We start from the raw sequence: 24,988 nt of genomic DNA on the forward strand, positions 1-24,988 counted from the left end.
ACCTATTACCTAACATTATGTATCATGCAAATCTGATATCTAAATAATGTCCTAAATAGATGAATTTAAGTAAGTGTGTGTGTGTGTGTGTTAAGATATAACCTTAATAAACAAGTAGCTATATTCACTGCATTATAAAATAGAAAATTCAAGGTTATTACACCAAAAATGGTCCAAAAATTCATAAATATAATTTCACTTCGAGAAAATTATACACTTATTAATGTTTTTAGTAGCGAAGCTACTCTATAATTCACTTTGTCCGTCCGTCCGTCAGTCCGTCAGTCCGTCAGTCCGTCAGTCCGTAACGCTATGGGGGAAATGGGATTTACTCAGCTCCTATAAAAGATAGAAAGCTGAAATTTTTTGACAACATTCCCATCATTAAGGAGCAAAACTAACTATAAAACATCAATGGCGGTCGGACGGCTTTTTACCAGGTTTTAGGCTATTTTTCTATTTTCCACATTTTTCCTCTTATCTTTGGTGTTTATGGTCCGATTTTCAAAGTTTTTTCAGTTAGACACATCAAAATTAAATTTTCCGTCGTTTGGAGAACCAACAATGACGGTCAGACTGCCTTTTTGCAGGTTTTTGGCTATTTTTATATTTTTTACATTTACCCCCATATCTTTGGTGTTTATGGTCCGATTTTCAAACTTTTTTCAGTTAAAGATATCAAAATTAAATTTCCCATCGTTTGAAGAAAACAACAATGACGGTCAGACTGCCTTTTTGCAGGTTTTTGGCTATTTTTATATTTCTTACATTTTCCCCCATATCTTTGGTGTTTATTAATCGATTTTCAAAATTTTTTCAGTTAAAGATATCAAAATTAAATTTCCCGATATTTAAAGAAAACAACAATGACCGTCAGTCCCATCCACGAAATTTTGTGCTTCGCTGCTTATGGATGTTGTCATCCTTGTTAGAACTATAATTTCAATATTAGTCTATTTATTTAAGTAGTATTTTTAACATATGAAAAGAGGAAAGGGCCGGGGTTTAGGTATAATAAAACTAGCAATAAATATTATAGGAGGAGGGAGGATAGGGGAGGGCTTCCATATCCCCGCTGACAAACCATGTTAATTAAATTTATTTACAAACGCTTTGTTATGCCCGCAATCCATATAAGGGGAGGGAGGGGGGAGGGTTGTAAAAATAAATCTTTGTTTAGGTAATTTAATATAATGGTTATGGTAGGGGCGGTAATTAAGGATTATTTGTAGTCCTACTACCTAATAGTTAGGGTCTGTCTGTATGTCTAAAGGGGGGGGGGGGGGGGGCGAAAGTGACACTTTTTGAAACCAAAACTAAAAGTCAAAGGAACTCGACTAAAAAAAGAGTTACAGGTCTGACATTTTGCATGGCAGTTGCTTTATAGGGGTACAATATGGAACTGTGAAAAAACGGCGGCGAAACCGACGAAAACCGCCGAGAAAAGGCAAAAAAGTTTCGGCGGGAAACGGCGTTTTTTGGCGGTTGCGCCGCCGTTTCTTCACAGTTCCATATTGTACCCCTATTAAGCAACTGCCATGCAAAATATCAGACCTGTAACTCTTTTTTTAGTTGAGTTCCTTTGTTGACTTTTAGTTTTGGTTACAAAAAGTGTCACTTTCGCCCCCCCCCCCCTTTATCATTCTTAGGTATTGCCAATACTCTTACTATATTTATTACCATTTTTACTCTTTTTTTCGTCCATAGGTTGTGAACTAATGCCACTTATTGACATATTTATTCTTGTTTTATTACCATGGTTTTAAAAAACAATAAATCTTAATGATAACAAAAAATCTATCAATTTATCGATTCTTTTTCAAATATTAATAACATAAAATATAAATAATAGTCATTTAATATCTAGAATGTTAAGAACAAGGATAGCAACATTCAAAGAAAGCTAAGTTAAGAATTGCTATGTTCTAAAATGATCAATTATGTGATTGTGCATAGTTCGAAATCAATGCTTTCAATGCAAAAAAAGCTAAAATTAAATAAAAAAAGCTTCTATTTAAATTCGAAGTGTAAATCTAAAATTTGTAGAAATTTAAAATGTAAGTAATATAGATAGAATATTTATGTATGTATATTTAACATAAATCCCCTCTTAACCCAAGTTTAAAAATACAACATACATAACATCATCAGGGCTCAAGTGATATATATATATATATAAAAGAAGAATATATTCAGCGATTTTAATTGTTTAATATTATGTAATGTTTGTATAATAAGTCACCAAGAATAGCTTTTAAATCACCCATTCCCCCCTAAAATCAGTTTTTTGTCTTTAGAAAACCAAAAATGGAAACACAACTATTAATTAATTATATTGATTAAAATTGCAGTTTATCACAGCTATTTATATACACAGAGAGAGAGAGAACAATGGGATGTTTATTAAACTAGTCCCCAAAGTTTTAAAGTAATATTTTCTTATTCATTGACTTATCACCTTTGGGGACTTAGCTTTTGGCTGATTTATTAAGATGGGTATTCAAACGTTAAAACCACTTATTATTATCTACAGAAAGGGTATTTAAATTTGGTGTCTTATCACTGGAGAAGTTAATCAATTTATCGGCAATTGTCTTATCCCTTTAGATCCCTGGTTTCTCACGACTATTCATACATCCCTTTATCCCTGAAAGACAGCTTTGCTTTGCGTGTTGAATGACTAATCCCATTAAAAATCCAACGCTTATCTAAACAACAAATAATCAAGTTTTAAACTCTTGAGTAGGAATAAGAAGGACTGCAAACTATAATAAGTACTTAGCGAAGCGATAACAAGAAATAAAATATAAGTAGGTACTTGCAAAAAAAATTAATCTATGAACCTAGGTTTTAATGTAAGTTGTAATATAACATAAAGTTGAACAAATGGATATAAAATATACGTGGATATATTGACAGGGGAAAGTGTGCCAATTTAGCTTATTAATACTTCATTTATTGGTCAGTTAGTTCATCCAGTAGAAGGTAAGGGAATGGCAGGAAGTGGGTATCGTTATTTTAGCCAGCTGTGAGTATTAATTTAACAGAGTACATGGAAATCTGGTGTAATTTCCAAGTAATAATATATCGATTGCTGCACATGATTTAGAAAACAGCTTTACAAATTAAATGTATTGATCCAGATTGAATAGAGATACACATACAAATACAAAGTCACAGACAGATAAAAAGACAGACGTGCTAAAAGGGCAAATAAATCCTTTGAATTTTACGACACAATTTAAGGAGGGGAGGTGGGAATGTGGGGAGAGAGGAAACGGCATGTTTTCAATGTGAGATCATAGACTAGAGGTATATATAGATTAGTTCAACTCAAAACAAGAAAAAGAGAGGAAAAGAAACTCATTCAAAAGGTCTTGATGAAAAATATTTTTATTATTTTTTTCTGATAAAATATTCAACAATCATAACTGTGTTACCCAAAGTTTTATACGCACTTTATCTTTCCGATGTCTCAAACTTTGGGTATATTAGCATTGGGGATGTGTATCAATTTATCTTCCAATGTCTTACCCCTTAAGATTCTTGATAATCAAGAAAGATACCATTGTCGTAAGATAAACCGTCATTAACTTACTTGTAGAGTGGCTGCGCTTTATAATTCACTAGACCTTAACCACTACGGAAGGGTTGATTTGTAAAATTAAAATCCTTGTAAAAATTTAAATATACACTTTATTTTTTACTTACAATACTTAATTAAAGAAACTAATTCAATTAAATATATTTGAAAGAACTAAATAATGTAATTTAGAATCCAATAAAAATGAAAAGACAATTATTAATTTATGATTTATTAAGGTATAAAATTCGTTGAAGACTAAAATTAAGCCGTATATATGTATAATATATATTTGCAGTAGGTATTGAATGAAAAACGGCTATAAATCAATTCTCACCGATAATTTGATACCTAGGCCAAAAATTTATATGTGTCTGTGTGTTTTTGTGTGATTAGTAGCGCAGCTACTCTATATTTGGATATTGTCTGTCTGTTTATTCGGAGACTTTAAAAAACTAAACCTATCTATATTACATTAAAGTTTGGGTATTATCCTCTTAGAAATTTTTTTTTCAATATTGAAAATTTGAGTACCCCCCCCCCCCCCCCCCCCGACAGTGAACTATGAACTCTGGCCGCAGCGCTCGGCTCCCTAGCCTGCCTAGCCGCATCGCTCGGCTCCCTTGCCTGCCTTGCTGCAGCGCTCGGCCCCCTTGCCTGCCTAGCCGCAGCGCTCGGCTCCCTAGCCTAAAACCTAACCTAACCTGAAATAGTTGTTCGTCGGTAGTCGGGGGGTGGGAGGGGGGGGGGGGGGTACAAAATTGAAAAAAATTGAAGAAAAAAAAATTCTGAGAGGATAACGCCAAAGTTTGCTATTTTTTTTATTGCTGCACTACTTTTAGTCATTTTCGTTCTTGTTTTTTCGATACAGAAGCAGAAAAAAAGATAGAAATTCTGCGGTCTAAATTAAATGTAGAGAAATTTGAAAAAAAACCTTTTTATTTTCATTAAAACAAAATACTTTGGTCTAATCATTAATATATGCTTCAACAATTTATTTCAACATATTTTTATTGCTTCATACATGTTTTAATGTGAAGCAAAAACGGCAAAAAACTTGTAACAAAGAAGTATTGATATTAGAAATAATACACTTTTTATGCTAGGTCTAACTAAGGTCTCTAAGAAACATACTTCGTGTAGAACTAGAACAAATATGTCGAATAGCAGAGAAGCTTTGAAAAAAAGAATAAAGAAAATATGCAATGAAACAAAAGAGAGAAGAACAGTAATATACAGGGAGGGACGGGACATAAGGCTGTAAATTACGCTAGTCCCCAAGTTTTAGAATAACGTTTTCTTACTCGTTGGCTTAACAACATTGGAGACTTTGTTGAATTTTTATTGATTAGTTCATTTAGTTGAGTTTCCAAACGTCTCAACCACTAATTCTAATCTACAGAAGGGGTAATTTTGTGTATCATCATTGGGGATGTACATCAATTCATCGGCCATTGTCTTATCCCTTTAAATCCCTGCGGAATACATAAAAATCATGATTTAAACGTACAGACTGTCGGTAATTATATCATAGCTTCGCTACTGAAAAAATGACAAAAAGTATTTTTGTGATTCTGCTAGGCGTATGTATAAAAAGTCTTTGGACTCGTGTAGCTAGGTTGTGGGAGAAAAAGGTGTTTAAATTATGGAAATGAGACTACAGTACAATAGTTTTTAAACAATCTTTTCAATGTTTTCCAATTTTTTAGTAGATTTTTATAAAGAAAATCACAGATAATTTAGGTATACCAATTTAATTTTAGTTTAAAAGGAATACCTATGTACAAAATTAAAACTTTATCTAAAAAACTAAATACCGAAATCTTTTTTTTGTACAGGTAATTTTAATAAATACCTACCTAATAATGTAAAAGAATACTTAGGAGGGTTTAAATTAAAATATAAATAAATAATACTTAATTAAGATCGATTGAATCTTAGATCGATTAAAACAGAAAGATTTAAGTTTTTGTAAATAATAAATGCGCCAAAAATTAGAAAAAATACTTTTGAAAACTAGACTGAAAGAGTGGGGAGGACAAAGAAAGAAAACAGATAAAAAGAGGGGGGGGGGTTGATACACGATTGGGGGTAAAGATAAAGAGGGGGGGGGGGGAGGGAAATCAGTTTCTACAAGAAAAATGTTCTTTCCAGCTCAACGGAAAAAAAGTTGGTGGCGAGGGGGCTGAGAAATTTGGAAAAAGAGGAAAGGGAGAGAAAAATAGAGATTTAGAGAGAGAGAGATTACTTCTTTGACTTTTTAACGTAATGGCTGATAAAATAAGATTGGGTATACAAATACACACACACACAAATAGCTTATAGCACATTGTAGCAAAAACTCAGAGATAAGACAATTGAAAATAAATTGATAAACAAAATAAGATTATTGTTTTTTTAAAAACACAAAAAATTTTACGAGAAGGTGTTAACTTATAAACTTTAGAAATCAGTAAAATTTTCATTCCAATGTCCCCTCCCTCAGAATCTAAATGTTTAATTTGATTCTGTTTGTTAATATATATTGTAAGCTTTTAATTGAAGCTGTTTTTAAAACGCACATGTTCTTTAATTCAAACAAATAAACATTTTGGCAAGATTTTAATAAAAATACTGAAATGAACTTTTTGGTAATATGTTAATGCTAAATGCTTTAGAGCTTTGTTATCCTGTCATATAAAGTAGTAAGGTTTTTTTTTCAAAAACTACTAAACCCATTCTTCATTTTTTGGATTCATGTCCCAGGATGGTTTAAGGCTATTTTTTTGCCCTTCTCTATTCTCTGAATATCAAGAACCTAGATATAGGGACTTAGCCTCCAGTTAAGCATATGATTGATATAGAAATTTAATTTTGATATAACTAGATTATTATTTGTAATGATTATCTATTTGAAATTATAATTTTGGATCTCTGCCAATCAAATATAAACTCTAGAATTAAGTAGGTGCATATTAGATCTTAAAGGATAAAACAATGGCCGATTAATTTTTGTACATCCCCAATGATGATACAAAAAATTTCCCTTTCTGCAGTTTACAATTAGTGGTTGAAACGTTTGGACACTCAACTTTATGAACCAACCAATAAAATTCAATAAAAGTCCCCAAAGTTGTTAAGCCAAACAATAAAAAAACTTAATTATAATTAATTTATCATAATGCATGGCCGTTTACGCGATTTTAATTAGATTTGATGCATCTTATGCTATTCTATGTTGTTGTATGTATATTAATAGATATAAAGTAGCCTGGGTTGGGAGGAATATGAGACTCGGAAAAAAAGATATTTTATGATTTTTCATTTTTTTAGTTTAGCAACATAATATTTTTCTAATATTGTACGATCTTCATTATTTATAACAATTATAACAATTACAGCAAATTAAACATTTCCAGTATGGCTTTGAAACCAAATGATATCCGCTGGATTAGCACAGGTTCTCAGCCATAATGAAAAATCATGTATAGCCTCGTATTCCAGATAATTTTCCACGAATATTAAAATAAAAATAATAAAATTTAAACCAGTTTTGTTAGCATGGGCCTTTCGCCCCTCTGGTACAACAAAACTTGTATTAATATTTAAATGTTTAGTTTAATATCCGCGGAAAGCTGTTTATAATACGATAGATAAACAACTCTTATACCTAAGTCTTGGCAATTTCTTCATTGCACACATATTCTCTTTATTTTGGAGAATTTGCTTTCAAGTTTGTTATTCACATCTATCTCTATTTCATTTATTATGCATTAAATCTTGTACAGTTAAAACTTTAAACAAAAACAAATACATTTTTAACTGTGAAAAAAGTTTTTGTTGTAGAGTTGACCAGCAAATACGTCCAAGGGTGGGGGTAAAGTGGTGTTTTTCTCCCTTAAACTTTTACCCCAATCAAAATTGTAAGAAATACCCCCCCCCCCCAAAAAAAAACCTTTGAAACCTCTCATTTTACTCTCATCAAAATAAAAAGCTTGGACGTCCACCCAATTAAAATCATGAGCATGTCCTTGGAGGTTTTCTACATAGATCCTTTCCAGCTAATTAAAAAAATTAGAACTCAATTAAATAATGGATGTATTTTTACAATTATCCATGATGACGGCAATTTTCCCCTGTTATAAAAACCATGTATATTCTACATATATTTATTAATAGCTGGTTTCAATTTTTAAATAAATACAGTACAGCTGCACTGCTAAACAAATTTCTATCCTTGTTTGTGTAATATTGTTTCCGGACAAATTATGGGCAGTAGGTCTAGAAACATGGTGATATATTCAAGGATTTTAATATTTTTTCCAGAATGGATTCGAAACCGAATAATATCCGCTAGATCAGAACCGGTTCTCATATTGAAAAATCATTCATAGCATTGTATTACGAAAAAATTTCCTTGAATTTTAAATAGAAGTCATAGAATTAATCTTATAATTTTTCATTTTAATAACCGTCTATAATACGATGCTATAAGTAACGTATTATCATTTTTGTGTCATTAAACAAAAGATATATGAGTCATCACATACCTACCTATCGTGTTTTAAAAATACAATTATCTTTTTCTTTCATTAATAACTATGACAGCATATTGCACTTTTAACATAAAGATAATCGTTACATTTTGTGATTTTTTAATGTAAAATAGATTTTTCTTGACTTTCTAAAAATTGTGGGTATGACATAATACAAATATTTCATGAATTTATTCAATTTATTTTAAGATTATATGTATGTGTCTTAGGAGTAAGATCATTTGTTTGCTTAATAGAACAAACATTTAAATTAGGACAATACATATATTTTGTCTCAAATATTGGATTCTATCAATATGGAACCAGTATTTTTCTTGGATCTTGTCCACAGAAGTAGATAGGAGTTAGGTAATGGGTTTAATACTAGCATCCCCCACCCCCACTTATATTTTTTTCTAATAGCCCAAAACCCGCCATTGACCAATTTGAAACGGCTGTATACGAGATTTTATTGAACATACATACATATTCTTTTGGTAACATTAGATTTTACAAATAAAAATACCAAATCCATATATTAAAAATCCATTAAAATATTTTAAAACTTAAATGTCTATATAGATGATTTAAAAATAATAGGCCGCCTAGCTGAGTGTTTCTATTGATAAAAACATATTTTTCATGCTTTTTTGTCCGATAACATAAATTAATTGATTTTAGATTGGAGTTTCTTTAGAGTTTTTTTTTAGTACCGTAGCTACTCTTTAAATATAGTCAAATAAATTTCAAAAATTTACACATATGTCGATTTCTAAATAACTAGGTAGAGACTGCGCCCCTAGGTCAGGAGGGCAGTAATTAAGAATCTAAGATCATCTGAGAACTTAAATTTTAAAATATAATGGTCTAAAATCAACCCGGGACCTATATGAAGCTTCCCAAAAATTGAGAAAACAATCAGATTGCAAGATTATGACGGAAAAACTAAAGAAGGAACTATTTTATTTGATAGGATTACTTCGCTTCATTGAGACATTGTCATTCTTGTCAACTAATGAACATATTTAGTCTGTTAAAATAAATAAAAAAGAAGACAAAAAAATCTTGGAAAAATCTTGCACTGTTTTCAATTTGTCAATTGGGGACAGAGACAGACATTCTGAAATTTTAATCATTAATTTCTAACATTAATTTCTTGGATTTTAAAACCAATGCATACACACAAACATTACTTTTTTAAAAAATCGCTGTTTATTTCTTTCTATTCTATGATGTGGTAAAACTTTTATAAATGAATTAGCAAAAAAGCCTTGCTCAAGATTAAGAGTTTCTTCGCGGCGGGGCCTCTCAAATACCCCCCCCCCCTCTCTCTCTAACCTTCTCTTAAAGTTTTTCATAGTTGAGAGGTAGAGGGTGTTCTTATTTGCCCTCTCATACCTCCCCCCCCCCCCCCCAAACTCTGCATTTTTTCTGGTGCCAACTCTTCTGAACAACTTTGTCATCAATATAGGACTCAAACTTTTAACTGTTGCAATAAGTTTTTTTTTACAAATAGGGAAGCGTAGCTATATTATGTATTTTCTGTCAGTCTGTTCGTCTATGATGCACTGATTCTAAATATCGTTCTTCTGTCTCTTCCCCCTCCCCCCCCCCTCCAAATACAGATCTCCTAGGTGCAAGGGGCGAAGGACATTCAATAAAAACTGTCATTATTTATGGCAAAAATAGTTGGTTGTTTTTCCACTTTTATTGCTGAAATGGTTATTAATAAAGAAATTCCAATAATATCTAAATGATTCCCGTTGCTTAACTAATGGACTTTTATAAAATTGAAATTGCTGTCGTTGTTGTTTTTTACAAAGAATTTAATTCAGTACTGTAATAAAAATATCGTAAAATATTCTAGTTTTTTTATATTTGAAATAAAATACCTACTACCTAGAAAAGTAATTTAGATTAAATGTAATATTTATGTATATTAAACAAATAAAAATATATCCATTAGTTATAGTTTAAAAATCTTAATGATTTAATTTAATGGAAAATATTAATAAACTTAATGTTTATGTTCTTCTTAATCAAAATATAGGTGCAACACTCTGATGCTTTATTTTGGACGCTGTCGTTCGAGCATTCCAACTGACACATATTTAAGAGTAGCCTAACTGCTTTAAAAAAAAAACTGGCCATAGCCTAATTTAAGTGCAACATGTTGAAGCGATAAAACACTGCACATCTGCCCTTTTTTAACAAGAGATAAAATCTTAAATATAAGCTTTCAGTTTGAACAAGGGCAAATATGTGCATTGATGCGTTTGATTAGTTATTTTAAAAAGTAAATTTGTAAGAATCAAGTTTAGTATTTATTTCAAAAAGAACATACCAACGTATTTTTTAGTGTTAAGAAGAACGGATTAGATTTCTTATTGAGTTGCTACTTTTTATCTCGTTCTCCCCCTCTTTTCTCATTCCTTATGCTGTTTCTATTAAATCCATAAAACAAGTAATAAAAGAGCTTCACAGATTTTTATCAATTTAATGACGCGAAGTCAAAAGAAAACTCAGGGTTGAAGGGGCAGGTAGATGATTTTCAAAGGGGTAGGAGAGAAAATTTAAAATTTTTAAAAACATAATGTGCAAATAATAATTTGGTCATAGTTAGCGCTCTTTCAAATTTTTTCTGTATGCCTTTGTTGGACTATTTGTTAAAGTATAAGTTATTTTTAATTCACCAATCCATTTATCCAATGAAGAAAGTGCATTGGATTATAAGTGTATGATGAGATAATTAGCCAGCTTTTCATAAATACAGGGATGTGATAATGGAGAATAAATATTTCTTCTCCCCTGTAAAAAGAAGTACAAAGTTTTAACTTTGTAATGCTTGAAACTATTTCGGGGTGGCTAAGCTGCAATTTCATGGTGATATACCTTTCATTTTTATTGCTGAAGTGGCTTCGCCCCATGAGGCGGGGAGGAAGTTTACCCCATCACACGTTTATTTTTTATTATCCTAGTTTCCAGAGAATTGTAAAAATATTGTCTTGCCATTTACGAGATCTTTAATGGCATACACACACAAATATGTTAAGGACAAAATACAGAAGTAATAAAAAATAACACGTTGGGGTCATAACTGGTTCACATTGAATTTGTACACTTTATAATCTGAGAGTGGGGGAGGGGGGGCTAACAGGAAGCTGTTTATTTCCACTCTCATAACCCAACATTCAATTATAAAATAGGGCTCAGTCAAAACAACCAACATTTTAAAAATAGTACAGATATTTAATTCGTTTGTAAAACTAAAACTGTTTTTGTTTACGAAGTACGTTAATCATTCACAGTTTTAACCAATTTCCTTATTGCTAAAAAAATCTTTTTGCAGATTTTGATAAACATTTTTAGATCTTAAACTCTTTTCCGTCCCCTGTATTTCTTTCTCACTCACTTAAGTTATACCTCTTTCTTTTTATTTGTGTAAACGAATTTATTTTTCCCTCTCACAATATAATAGTAGGGCCAAAAAGCTTGCAAAAAGATTATCTTAAGTTATTTAAATCGGAGAAGAAAAATTGTTAGTAAATAAAAATTATACCTATATTAAAAAGTATTTTAACTTGTTAGATAAAGTTCTTTTCGTTGTAAAATACGGACATGCGGACGTACTTTAATTATAGGGTTGATTTTCTAAATTTAGAAGTAAATCTATTATTTAAAGATAAATGTGTGTGTGTCCGACAGAATATTTTTGTATTTTTGAAGCTCCTTCTTAGCTATTTTATCATTCTGTAACACGCTGATTTAGACTTCTTCTAAGAAAGAAAGAAAAAAGGTAAATTGTGTTTATAGAGTTTGTGTGTGTGTGTGTGTGTAGAGAGGGAGGGAGGGGACATTGGACCTTAAATAATTCTAGTACTGTTGTTTTTCTACTTTATCATTAATGAAAAAAATTTAGAGGGGTTAATTTTGTTTATCATGATTAATCATTGTCTTATCCCTTTAGATCCCTGGTATGTGTGTGTGTTTGTGTGTGTGTGTGTGTGTGTTTGTTGTGAAGGGGATAATTTTATTGTGATATTAAAAACAAAAACAAGTATTAAGTGGGGGAAACAAATAAACTGTTGATAAAGCAGTTTAGTTAGGTTTTATTAAAAGCTAGAAATATCCTATAATATGAAGTAGTAATTTTTTTTTATGTCTAAAGCTTAAGTAATCAATAACTACTTTTCAGGGAAGTTTTATATAGGCCCTGGGGTGGTTTTAAAATATTATATTTTTTTATTTAAGCCTTGGGATAATTTTTGGCCTATTTCTTGCCACCCTTGAATATAGTGCCTCTAGATGCTAATGGCGCAACCGCTAAGACGATAAATAGCATGATTTCATTAGATTTAAATCGTGAAATATCAGTTGAATTTAACTGATTATTCTGATGAAATCAATTAAATTAATACAGTAATAAAATATACACAAGTGTGTAATGTTATGAGAAGCGCAGCTACTCCATAATTATGGTCTTTACGTCACTACATACCTTTCAATAAAGTTATCAGGGATAATACAATGGACGATAAATTGATTTACATCCCCAATTATGTTCCAAAAGATTGCCCCTTATGTTGTTGATAAAACTTGGGAAAAGTTTGGACCATCCAATCAAGATTTTATAAAAAAGATCCACAGTTTTGATGTCAACAAATGAGAAAACGTGTTTTAATAACTTTGGAAAGAAGTACATATCTATAATACAAAGTAAACCGATGTCTGTCTGTCTGAAGCTTATGATCTCATTAACCACTGAACCGATTGGGCTCTACTCTTCAGGAAATATACCAACTGGTCCTGTGATGGTTTTAAGCTATTTTCTTGGGGGGTGTGACACCCCCAACCCCCCAAAAAAATTCTTTTTAGAAATAAAATTACAAACGGGGGGACGACTCAGCCCCCCCCCACAAAAAAAAAAATCCCCCCCCAAAAATTAAAAAAAAATGTAAATAACACAAAAATAGGTTGATCAAACCTCTTGGGGCAAAGCCCCTAGAGGCTAGGGGCGAAGCCGCTAGTAATTTATAACTTGCTATGGATGTTTTCATCCTTGTTTTAAAATATAATATTACATACACACAAAAGAAACATAATTCTTAATTGGTGCAATGTACACATACACATACACTCACACACACACACACACACACACACACATACACACACACACACACACACACACACACACACACACACATAGTACAGTTAGGGAGTTGAATCCATTTTTATAGAAGCAGAAATATAATCTATGATTATGGTTTGGACCCTCTAAAACTGTAATCTACCTTTCTACTTTCCCCTCTCTTGGTGAAGATATCTTCAACGCCGATACGATTTTTGAAATGTAAGATTCCACTTTCCCCTCTCTTGGTGAAGATATCTTCAACGCCGATACGATTTTTGAAATATAAGATTCCACTTTTGTCTCTCTTGTTGAAGATATCTTCACCAAGAGAGGGGAAAGTGGAAAGGTAAATTACAGTTTTAGAGGGTCCAAACCATAATCATAGATTATATTTCTGCTTCTATAAAAATGGATTCAACTCCCTAACTGTAGTAGAAGGTTTTGTTATTATTATTTTATTAATCCACACATAAAAGAATTTTAACACATGAACTAAATTAGTCTCATTTAGGTGCGTGATCAGTAAGATATCTTTAACGACTTAGCTATGGTCTGGTTTTAGGCTATTTTAATTTGGGGAAGTTAGGGGAATAACTTATGTTTGAATAGCCAAAATGATCTTATTCCATTTTGTATGAATAGTATGGTATCTTAACAGGGTTAAAGATTGATAGCACAATATACCAATACAGAGAGAGACTGTATAGGACAGGGACTCTACTTATAAAGAAATATTGATAGCACAATATACCAATAAATACAGAATATTATTATACTTATAAAGAAGTATTGCCCTTTCCCCTCAAATGCCTGTTACCTGTCAATGACCAATATTAACTTTTCCTGAAAATTAAGAAACAATCGGTCAAGCTGTTTATGAGATTGATATTACAGGACACACACACATATATACATCCATCTACTATAATCAGGACAAGTAGTTAATTTTTCTTGGGAGGATTGAAGTGCCCTCCCCCAAAACAGCTATAAACGTTACCAGAACCTATAAGAAGCTACACTGTAAAGGAAAACCATATCGGTTCGATCTTTCGGTACAGAAAGACAGATACACAGAAATCATGTTACTTTTAAATAAGGATTGTTTGAAGATTACGCATGCCTGTCCCTGTGATGGGGGTAGCATCCTAAATTATGTGTAACATATTGGATCATCAACACAAATACTCCACTCTCAATTTCTAGCCTTTACATTAATACACACTCACACACACACACACACACACATACACACACACACACATAAACTACCACAGTTTGTGTATAATGATGTTGAGAAAGTACAATAAAGATAGGTTTTATTTCCTTTCCTCTTTTTATTTTTATACACTAGCAACTGCGCCCTCCAGCCTTTATGTTAAGAATTAACCTAGATTATAATAATACCTAGAACAGATACCTAGACATTCTTCTTTTATTTAAAGACATTTTCCAGTATTTCTTAGAACCCGATTAATATCCGCAGGATTAGAACTGGTTCTCATCCATTCTGAAAAATCATGTATAGCATCGTATTACAGGCATTTAACAAATATATTTCTTATTAAGGTTGATGTTGGTACGGTGACGGACGCGAGTACGGTAACCGAACCCGAGATTCTGGGCCCGTGTGAACCAGGGACACCTGTCAACCTGGATGGCATTGTCTGGCATGAAACTGATACAGGTATGTCCAATAAGATCCCTATAACCGCTAGGTATTTGACCAACAGCAAACCCAAAACTTAAATTAACTTTTTTTTATTGGAGGGATTTAAAGGAATAAGACAATGGCCTATAAATTGATGTAAATCCCCAATGCTGAAACACAAAAATACCCCTTATGTAGATTACAAATACTGGTTAAAACGTTTGGGTATTATCAACTTAGAAATTTTTTTTTCAATATTGAAAATTTGAGTACCCCCCCCCCCCCCCCCCCCGACAGCTAACTATGAACTCTGGCCGCAGCGCTCGGCTCCCTAGCCTGCCTAGCCGCAGCGCTCGGCCCCCTTGCCTGCCTAGCCGCAGCGCTCGGCCCCCTTGCCTGCCTAGCCGCAGCGCTCGGCTCCCTAGCCTAAAACCTAACCTAACCTAAAATAGTTGTTCGTCGGTAGTCGGGGGGGGGGGGGGAGGGGGGGTAAAAAATTGAAAAAAAAATTTCTAAGAGGATAACGCCAACGTTTGGAACTAAATGAACCAACCAATTATATTCAATATAAGTTGGAAATAAGTAAATGATAAACAGTGCCTTAACTTTTCAACCAGTAATTTATACAGCAGAAGGGGTAATTTAATTTATCTTAATGAACATTAAATTATTTATTGTCTTATCCCTATAACAATGGAATAAAATGTTTAACTTAAAAATTATATTGTTTCAAAGAATTAAAACATAAATATTGTATAATAATAAAATTCAATACTTGATATTGTTTTGATATTTGAGAAGGGACTATTTATTGCTTTTCCTTTTTATATAATACAGTTTTTAATGTTTTCATTCACGGTTTTTGTTTTTTTTAAAGAGGGAAAGTGGGGACAATGGGCTGTTTATTACACTAGTCCCCAAAATTTATGAACTTCTGAATTTAAGTTGAGTGTTCAAAGTTTCAAACGTTTCAACCACAAATTTTAAAGAAAAGGGGTAATTTTGGTATCATTGTTGCGGATGTCCATCAATTTATCGGCCATTGTCTTATCCCTTTAGATCCCTGGTTTATAATTCACTTTTTATAACCTACATCTATACCTTTTTTGGACAGAAACACAAAAACTACCAATATTTACATTGGATAATTTACATAATTAAAATCGCAAGTTTACAATATATATTTTTAAAGAAAAATATTGCCTCTAAAATTGTTTGGCTTGAGTGAAACTTTGTTTTGAAACTTGCAGTTAACATAAGAAAACATGCCCTTTTACTAAAATGAGCTTAGATACGGAATAAAGGAATGGGCTATTAAAAATTTTAGAAAAATACAAAGAAATTGTCTGAGTTTAGCCTAAGAAAGTGTTTAATCCCTTATAGTACTAGCTGCTGCGTCCCTAGCATCTAAGGGAAGGTGGTGTAGCTCTTTGTTAAGTTGCTAAACTCGTAAAATCTGTAAAAAACCACCAAAAATCCTTTAACTTTTTGAAACTCAACCCTTTATGCCCGAAACCAGATGCATTTTACAACTAGTATTTGAATGCAAATATATGCGGTGGAAGCGACTGACTTAAAGGGGGAGTATTTGATAAAGGATGGGGTTAAGTAAAAGTGAAGCAAATATGAGGGATGAAAAAGATTTTTTTGCAATGATTGAGCCATATATTCGCAAATTTAAATTTTACAACTTTTGTGTATTTTAGTTATTCTTACATTTTTATAACTCCTTGAAACCTCTTTCCCTGATATTATAAAAAGGCAAAGAGACAATATTTTCACACAAACATCATATGATAAAAATCTCTGATTATAAATCTCCTTTCCAAGTTTTTTTTGCATTTATCCATATATGCTATTTATTATGTTTAAATTGAATTTAACATAAAGTTACTTTACAGTATATATTAAATAAATAAAATATTATTATGCCTTAAAGGAAAGCATTTTCATTACAAAGTATCTTAAAGTTTAAAACCTTTTCACTCTTATCATCACATGGTTTAAATCGATTAAAATACCTACTTATATTCCACGTTTTTGTGGATTTTAGCCTCTAGTAGACTTGAAGGATAGATAATTCAATCTAAAAATTATTCAAATTGGAAAAGGGTTATTAAACAAAATAACATAGAAAGATTAAATTATCATCTATTGGTCTATCACTGTATCCCTGCGAATCAATAAATTGATTGAATGCAACAAAGTTTATTTCTCATTTCCTTTACTTTCAATAGTTGGGCAGCAGAACATATTTAGTAAAAGAAAAAAATGCGCCAGACATAAAAATACTTCATTTTTACATAACCTAATATTACTACAAAAATCTTAAAAAAAACCTAAAAATCCTAAGACTTTTCACCAATTAGATATGAATTAGAAAGACCCATTAATAGGTAGGATATGTATATCTAAGATTGGTTTAAAAGACCCATAAATAGGTAGGATATTATATATATCTATGATTGTGTAAAGGGGTTGATTGAAGCTTATATCTGCCCAACTATTGTAAAATTTCTACCATTATCTTACTATCTTTCTATCTACCCTGGAGATAAATCAATATATTTCATTTCAACTTTGATTTTTTTTTCAACTCGTTTTTTTAAAAATATTTTTATTGTGAAATATGATAAGAATAATATGGGGAGTGTTGAGAAGAAATTTCAGCCGTATATCTTGAATAGAAGTCGGACAAAATTACTTTACGGACGGACATTTTGAATTATTGAGTAGCTTCGCTACTAAAAATAAAATTGCTTTTATGACTATTAGTGAGTTTCTGTTAATGTCGGCTGTACTGCATATATTAAAGAAGTTCAATACTGACTTAAATTTAGCACTATATATTTCAAATTTGGCATTAATTGAAAATGGCTCTTTCTGTTATATGAAAAAGATAATATCCTAAAAACTACTTTTAAGATGGAATGTTATTAGATATCTTTTGTCTTAAATATTAATCTTGCATTGAACTATCTCCTATTCTCTAGTTTGCCTGCATTTATGCTAACCGCACACTGTAATAGTGTTGCCATAGTCTCGCCAATTAGTATTAAATAGCACAATTTTAACCCTTTTTTTGATGATTCATGGTTTTTAGTAGCCATACTAAGATCATCACCTAAAAAAATTCTGTGAGTATAAATAATTGATTACTATTGACCTATTCCTGTATTGCAAAATGCTAAAGTGAGAATGGCTATTGTTTTAAGTTATTGACATGGTAAGAACACCCTCTCCCACATTTACATATTAGCACTAGTGTTTCAATTTTAATTGCAGGCTTTTCAGTTCAAACCATGCCAATTTAAACAAATTTTATTGGTTTTAATTAAAAATTAGGTCAGAGACCCTCTAAAATGAAATAGTTTGTATGTAATATACCAGCGGCTACGCCCCTAGAGGCCCCACTTGAAGGGGGGTAGGGATCGACCTCTGTCCATTTTCAATTTCTCTTTGGAGGTTACCACCCCCAAAAAAGTTATAAAAGTTCTTAGGAAGCTACACATAAAGGAAAACCATATCGGTTCAGCGGTTAACGAGATCCTTCTGGACAGACAGACATACACAGCTCATGTTACTTTTATACAAGAATATATTTTAACAAATAAGAAATTTCTACTTCAAGACAGATCAAATAAAAGGCACAAGTTTAATATTAAATATTTTGGAGAGAAAATGGAAAATATGAGAAGAACAATTTTATATAATAATTGTAGCTAAAGTTGGGAGAATTCTCCTTGTGAACATTAACCAGGAATAAAGAGAATTTTATATAATAATTGTAGCTAAAGTTGGGAGAATTCTCCTTGTGAACATTAATCAGGAATAAAGAGAATTTTATATAATAATTGTAGCTAAAGTTGGGAGAATTCTCCTTGTGAACATTAACCAGGAATAAAGAGAATTTTATATAATAATTGTAGCTAAAGTTGGGAGAATCCTCCTTGTCAACATTAGCCAGGAATAAAGAGAATTTTATATAATAATTGTAGCTAAAGTTGGGAGAATTCTCCTTGTGAACATTAATCAGGAATAAAGAGAATTTTATATAATAATTGTAGCTAAAGTTGGGAGAATTCTCCTTGTGAACATTACCCAGGAATAAAGAGAATTTTATATAATAATTGTAGCTAAAGTTGGGAGAATTCTCCTTGTGAACATTAATCAGGAATAAAGAGAATTTTATATAATAATTGTAGCTAAAGTTGGGAGAATTCTCCTTGTGAACATTAACCAGGAATAAAGAGAATTTTATATAATAATTGTAGCTAAAGTTGGGAGAATTCTCCTTGTGAATATTAACCAGGAATAAAGAGAATTTTATATGATAATTGTAGCTAAAGTTGGGAGAATTCTCCTTGTGAATATTAACCAGGAATAAAGAGAATTTTATATGATAATTGTAGCTAAAGTTGGGAGAATTCTCCTTGTGAATATTAACCAGGAATAAAGAGAATTTTATATGATAATTGTAGCTAAAGTTGGGAGAATTCTCCTAGTCAACATTAGCCAGGAATAAAAGGAATTTTAAAAAGGATTTTATTGTATTTGAATGACAATCATTGTCTTTTTAATAATTGGACTTTTTATAAACCTTTTCCAGTAAGACTTGGAAACTGTTTAATATCCGCTAGATTGGAACCAGTTCTCAGCCATACTGAAAATATGTATAACAGACAAATTTCAACTAATATTAAAATAAAAATCATAAGATATATACCAGTTTTGTAAGCCCATAGGTGCAAAAGGGCATGGGCTAACATAAACTGGTTTTAATCTGAAAAATTTCCATTTAATATCCGTAGAAAGTTGTCTATAATACGATGCAATAAATAAATATAACTGTTTCCTTGATCCGTGGCAATATTAAGAGAGCAAAATACTGCAGGATGGATAAAAGTAGATTTAGCTTTCCAACATTATATTTAGAACAAATAATAGATAGATAGATATCTGGTTATAAGCTTTTCATTTTTAGAAAACTTATTAGAGATCAAAGACATTTTAGAAGCGTATCTACTATATAAATTGTAAGATTAATGTAAAATGATTATAAAATTAAATTTTGTTACCTAATAAAAATCCTTTTGTTTAATAATTTTTAATAAAACTTATTTGTTACTTAAATTCAAAACTGTTGTTATAATGTTATTGCTTGGCTACTTGACGATTGCTTATAAAAATAATTAAATTCATGATAAAAAATATTTCTCAGGGCACTAAATCAATTAAAATAGGACTGATTAATGAATTGTAGTTTAATATATGAAGATAGTACCCCTACCAACTTTCATTTATTTGCCTAGTTTTTTTGTGTGTTTGATCAGTTTATACTGTATATTAATCTGTTACAATAGATATAAAATAGAGTACACTTAAGCCTCTTTTTGTTGCCCTTTCTCTCGTTTGGGTGCTGCTTTTCTTCATAGTTTTATAGTTGTTTATTTTCAATTTATCCCAAGCATTCTTTCTTTTAAAGATTCACTTCTTTTTAGACATAATTATTCATGTTTTGATATGTTTGAACTACATAGTCTAAAATCTGATAAATATGTACTACATGGATTGTACATCCAAAGCAAAACTATTTTTTGTTTTCTTTCTACAATAGCATGCTGTAATTGTCAACAATAGAAAATTATAGCATTCACAATTGTTAGTTTAAATTCGGAGTCAAAGTAGTTTTTCTTGAGTTGACATATTCCTGTAGCATAGTAGTGGAGTGCCCAGTGAAATATGATTGCTAAATCTTATACTTCTGGCTACACACACACACACACAATACTGACACAGAAAATATAAATCATGTTCCTTCTGCCCAAGAATAGTTTGTAAAAAGATATAAATGAAATTGTGGATCTGAATTCTTTACTAGGACAATGTAGCCACAATAGATTTATAATATACATAGAATCATCATATCATGTATAAGGGGGAAATTAAAGATTCCAAAAAACATTAATGCTCATTTGTTGACTGAGTTAAAATTGTATTAATCATAAGAAAACTATTTTTAACAATGTTAAATTGAAAACAGAAAATTATCTTTTTATTATTTGCTTATTGTCGTTTCATTTTTAACATTGTTTTTAAGGAACTAACCACTTTAATTTCTTACTTTTAAAACATAAACTTACTTTTAAAACAGAAAACTTTTACCTAAAGAAAAGATCATCCATAAATAAACCGAAAATATGAATCCAATATTTTGCAGATTATTTATTCATTTCTAAAATGAATTTTGATTGCACGAAATTCGCATAAAATATCACAAAGTGTTAAAATAGAAATAAAATATTTGCATCATTCCATTTTAATTTGAAGATTTGATTTTATAACTTTAAAAAAAAATTGAATTGGAATGTACTTAACAAAAGAAAAAGAGGGAATTTTTGTTTTGTGAAGTTAACTTTTTTATAATTCTTTAATATCCTTCCCCTTATTTTGTTTAAACTTCTAAATTTTGACACACATTTAAGGAAAAGTTTTGCGAAAATAAAATAAAAAGCATAGATAACAACTGTTATTTTCCATCTGTAATTTCATGTTATTTAAATATTGCTTAAACTTTAAACATAGCAAAATGTTGTATTTACTAAATTGTATGCTAGGTGCACAATTAGGCATGATTCATCATATTCATTTTGGGGCACCTTTAAAACGCTCCTTCCCCACTTTCGCCCCGCTGAATTTAAAAAAAGAATTAGTGAAAACAGTAATATACAGAAAAAAACTCTAAAAGAAATTAACACATAGTCGTGCCTGCAGTTTAAATAATCTTAAATTTACGTACCCCCATAGCCGGACTCACGGACAAATCCTATATACATCAAATATACAGGGCGGGGGGGGGGGGGGATCACTACCAAAAGAATGGATACTAGACCCCATAAAGTTAAGATAAGGTTGATAATTTAACTGTCATGTTGTATCAGTGAATATTAGATTTAAAACAAAGATATGCGGTGCTGAATATATTCGCCGCCGGCCTGGTCATTCACAGCCAACAGGGCTGCCAACCGCAATTCCATTTAAATTAATTTTGTGCTTAATTGACCCTTGAATTACGATTTGAAGTAGATGAAAATTATCTTCTGAATAACATATTAACATCTTATCTCTCTATAATTAACACAAATTCTTTCTTGATAAAAATATTTTAATAACATTTTTTGGCAACGCTGATTTTATTTGGGCCCTAAAGTCATGCTACCGTATGTTTGGGTTGGAAAATATTTAGAGATACAATTTCTGTCCCCTCTATCAACCGCTGCCCTCGCCCCACTTGGCCTTGAATATGGAGTTAACTTAGACTGACCACCCCAATCCCCCTATATCAAACAAAGTCTATTTTATCTATCTAAAATGTCTTATTGATTGCTTAAATCTTCTCATGCATCGGCCTATTTTTTTCTTGGTTGGCATTATAGATAGAAGGCTTAATTATTTATTTGTACTTCGCTGCTTATGGACACTGCTTAATCCTTGATTAAATATTTTAAAAAGGCAGATGTTTTTTTTTCGAAAAGGTATTATTTGATACATTTTTCAACGGAATAAATCATTTTATATACAATTTAATAAAGTTATATTTGTCTGAAAAATCATGTATAGCATCGTATTGCAGACAATTTTCACGAATTTTTCTACGAATAATAAAATAAAAATCATAGAAATAATATAATGTAATGGAAAGCTGTCTATTATGCGATGCGATAAATAACTATTATTGTATGCTGCTGCGCCTTTAATGGAAATAGTTGTCCTTGTGTGTATAAAGCTAAAAGTTGGTATAAGATAAATGCACATAAGTCAACTGCCATATAAATCGGGTCAAATGTGCCTTCTCTCCACGCGAGAGGCATGATTTATCCCAAAGAAAAAACATTGTGTCTTATATTTTCTGATAATCAAATAACAGTTTATTTTTAATATTATTTTTGATTAGTTAAAAAGGTAGAAGAGAAAATATTTTTCTTCAGAAAGATTATCCCTTCCCGCCGTTAGGTTCTTCTTGAGATAAAGTATATCATTGTTTGGACAATGGGAGGGAGTGGTCACTGGAACTGAAATTGATGTACATTTCAATATTTTCAGCCAACATAAATTGGTTTAATGTGACTTTTACAAAAAGCTTTCATTAAAACTTCCTATCGTACATGAGAATATATACTTTTTAGCCATTCATTAAATTACACAAAAAAGCCAACAAATAATGTATAAAATTTAAATAAAAATCTTGTTTGAAAATTAACAAGCTCCCAAGATTTTTGCAGTTGTGTTGAGAATGCAAAAATCTGGTAAAAAGTTGACTTGGCAAAATAAAACAGGTATAAAGGGATTGGATAATGGACGATAGTTTAAGCTCTACCCCCAGGGAGGAAGAGATTATTGGTCTAGTTATTACATTAGTCTCCAGAGTTTTATAATAATGTTCTTATTCGTTGGCTTACCAACTTTGAGGACTTTCTTTGAATTTATATTAGTTGGTTTATCTTGTTGAGTGTCAAAATGTTTTAACTACTATTTGTAATCTTAAGAAGGGATAATTTTGTCTTATCCCCCTTTAGATACCTGTCTACCCTCCCAAAATCATTTATTTTCTATATAGTTTATGGGAATAGTAACTGTTGATTCTTCCCTTCCTTCCTGAAAATAAAGAGAATGCATTTTTGCCAAATAATGGGTAAGAGGACAGGAGAGATTTTTTATCTAAAAAAACCTTTTTTGCTTGTTAAAAAAAACTAATTTTCTATACTGAATAATTTTTTTATTAGTAACAATTACAGTTTATTTTTGTATTTTACAAAAACAAGAATAAGGAAAACTATAGCAGACAGGAGACAGTAATTTGAAAAGGAAGGAAGGGGTCATTGGGCTGTTTGTTACACTTTTCCCCAAAGTTTTACATTAACTTTTTCTATTCGTTGGCTTTATTACTTTGAGGACTTTTACTGAATTTTGATTGGTTAGTTAATTAATATGATTGTCCATTCGTTTCAACTACCTACTAATTTTAATCTATTGGTCATTGTCTTATCCTTTAAGATCCCTGAATTTTAATCAAGTAATGTTTGTGTACATTTTTGTGAATACCTATCCCCTGTCCCAGAGAGAAATCGATGCAAAAAAAAATGTATTTGTATTTACCCTCAATTTCTTTTCTGGAATTAAAATGAATACTCATCTATTTTAGTAGCGCAGCTACTATAAAAGAGACCTAAGTCTGTGTGTCTGTCTTTATTGTTTAAAATCGTCTCAGTACATTCTCTTTTCCCCTTCCCAATTACTTCATATCCCGCGGTAAAATAAAGGGAAGGGCAATAATCTGATTTTTAAAAAAAATTTCATAAGATGATTAACTGTTCTTTTTTCATGAAAACAATGGCTTGTTATTGCTGCGCTTCTTGTAAAATAATCTTCCTTGTTCAAATAATGAAAGGTATCAGAGATAAGACAATGGCCGATAAATTTATGTACATCACCAATGATGATACACAAAATTACCTCTTCTGTAGATTATAATTAGTAGTTGAAACATTTGGACACTTCACTTGATAAATCAATAAAAATTAAATATAAGTACCCAAAGTTGTTAAGCCAACGAAAGATAAAACTTTGGGGACTATTGTAATAAACAGCTTATTGTCCACTCCCTCCCTGTGAAATATTAGTCTGCAGAGGGAGCCCCCACATACTCTATTTGCAGTAACTTGCAAATAATATTCGCCAATTCGGCAATAAAATTTATCTCCCTTGCAAATTTTAATATTAAACACATAAATTTTCAGATATTGAACATGGCAAATATGTAGAATGGAATACTTAGTTTTGAAATACGTATTTTTACACAAGTTTACTATTTTAGCTTACAAAAAAGGAGTTCTAAATCATACTCAGGTATCTAAAGGGATAAGACAATGGCCGATAAATTGAAGTACATCCACAATGATCATATACAAAATTACCCCTTATGTAAGTTAAAATTAGTGGTTAAAACGTTTGAACACTCAACTTATTGAATCAACTAATCAAAATTCACTGAAGTCCCTAAAATTGTTAAGCCAACGATTAAGAAAACGTTTTTATAAAACAGCCCCTCT

At 31.1% G+C, this 24,988-nt stretch overlaps 1 protein-coding gene across 1 annotated transcript in view; it reads left to right on the forward strand.

Moving 5' to 3' along the window:
• Positions 1 to 24,988, forward strand: part of LOC145312059 (uncharacterized) — a 40,923-nt gene that overhangs the window by 1,511 nt on the left and 14,424 nt on the right. The window contains exon 3 of the mRNA XM_080151194.1: positions 14,798 to 14,915. Within this exon, the coding sequence (XP_080007320.1) occupies positions 14,798 to 14,915 (118 nt within the window). The remainder of the gene's footprint in view (positions 1 to 14,797; positions 14,916 to 24,988) is intronic.

This window comes from Acartia tonsa, chromosome 2 (assembly GCF_053477335.1).
Source record: "Acartia tonsa isolate MP-2025a chromosome 2, ASM5347733v1, whole genome shotgun sequence".
Lineage (NCBI taxonomy): Eukaryota > Metazoa > Arthropoda > Copepoda > Calanoida > Acartiidae > Acartia > Acartia tonsa.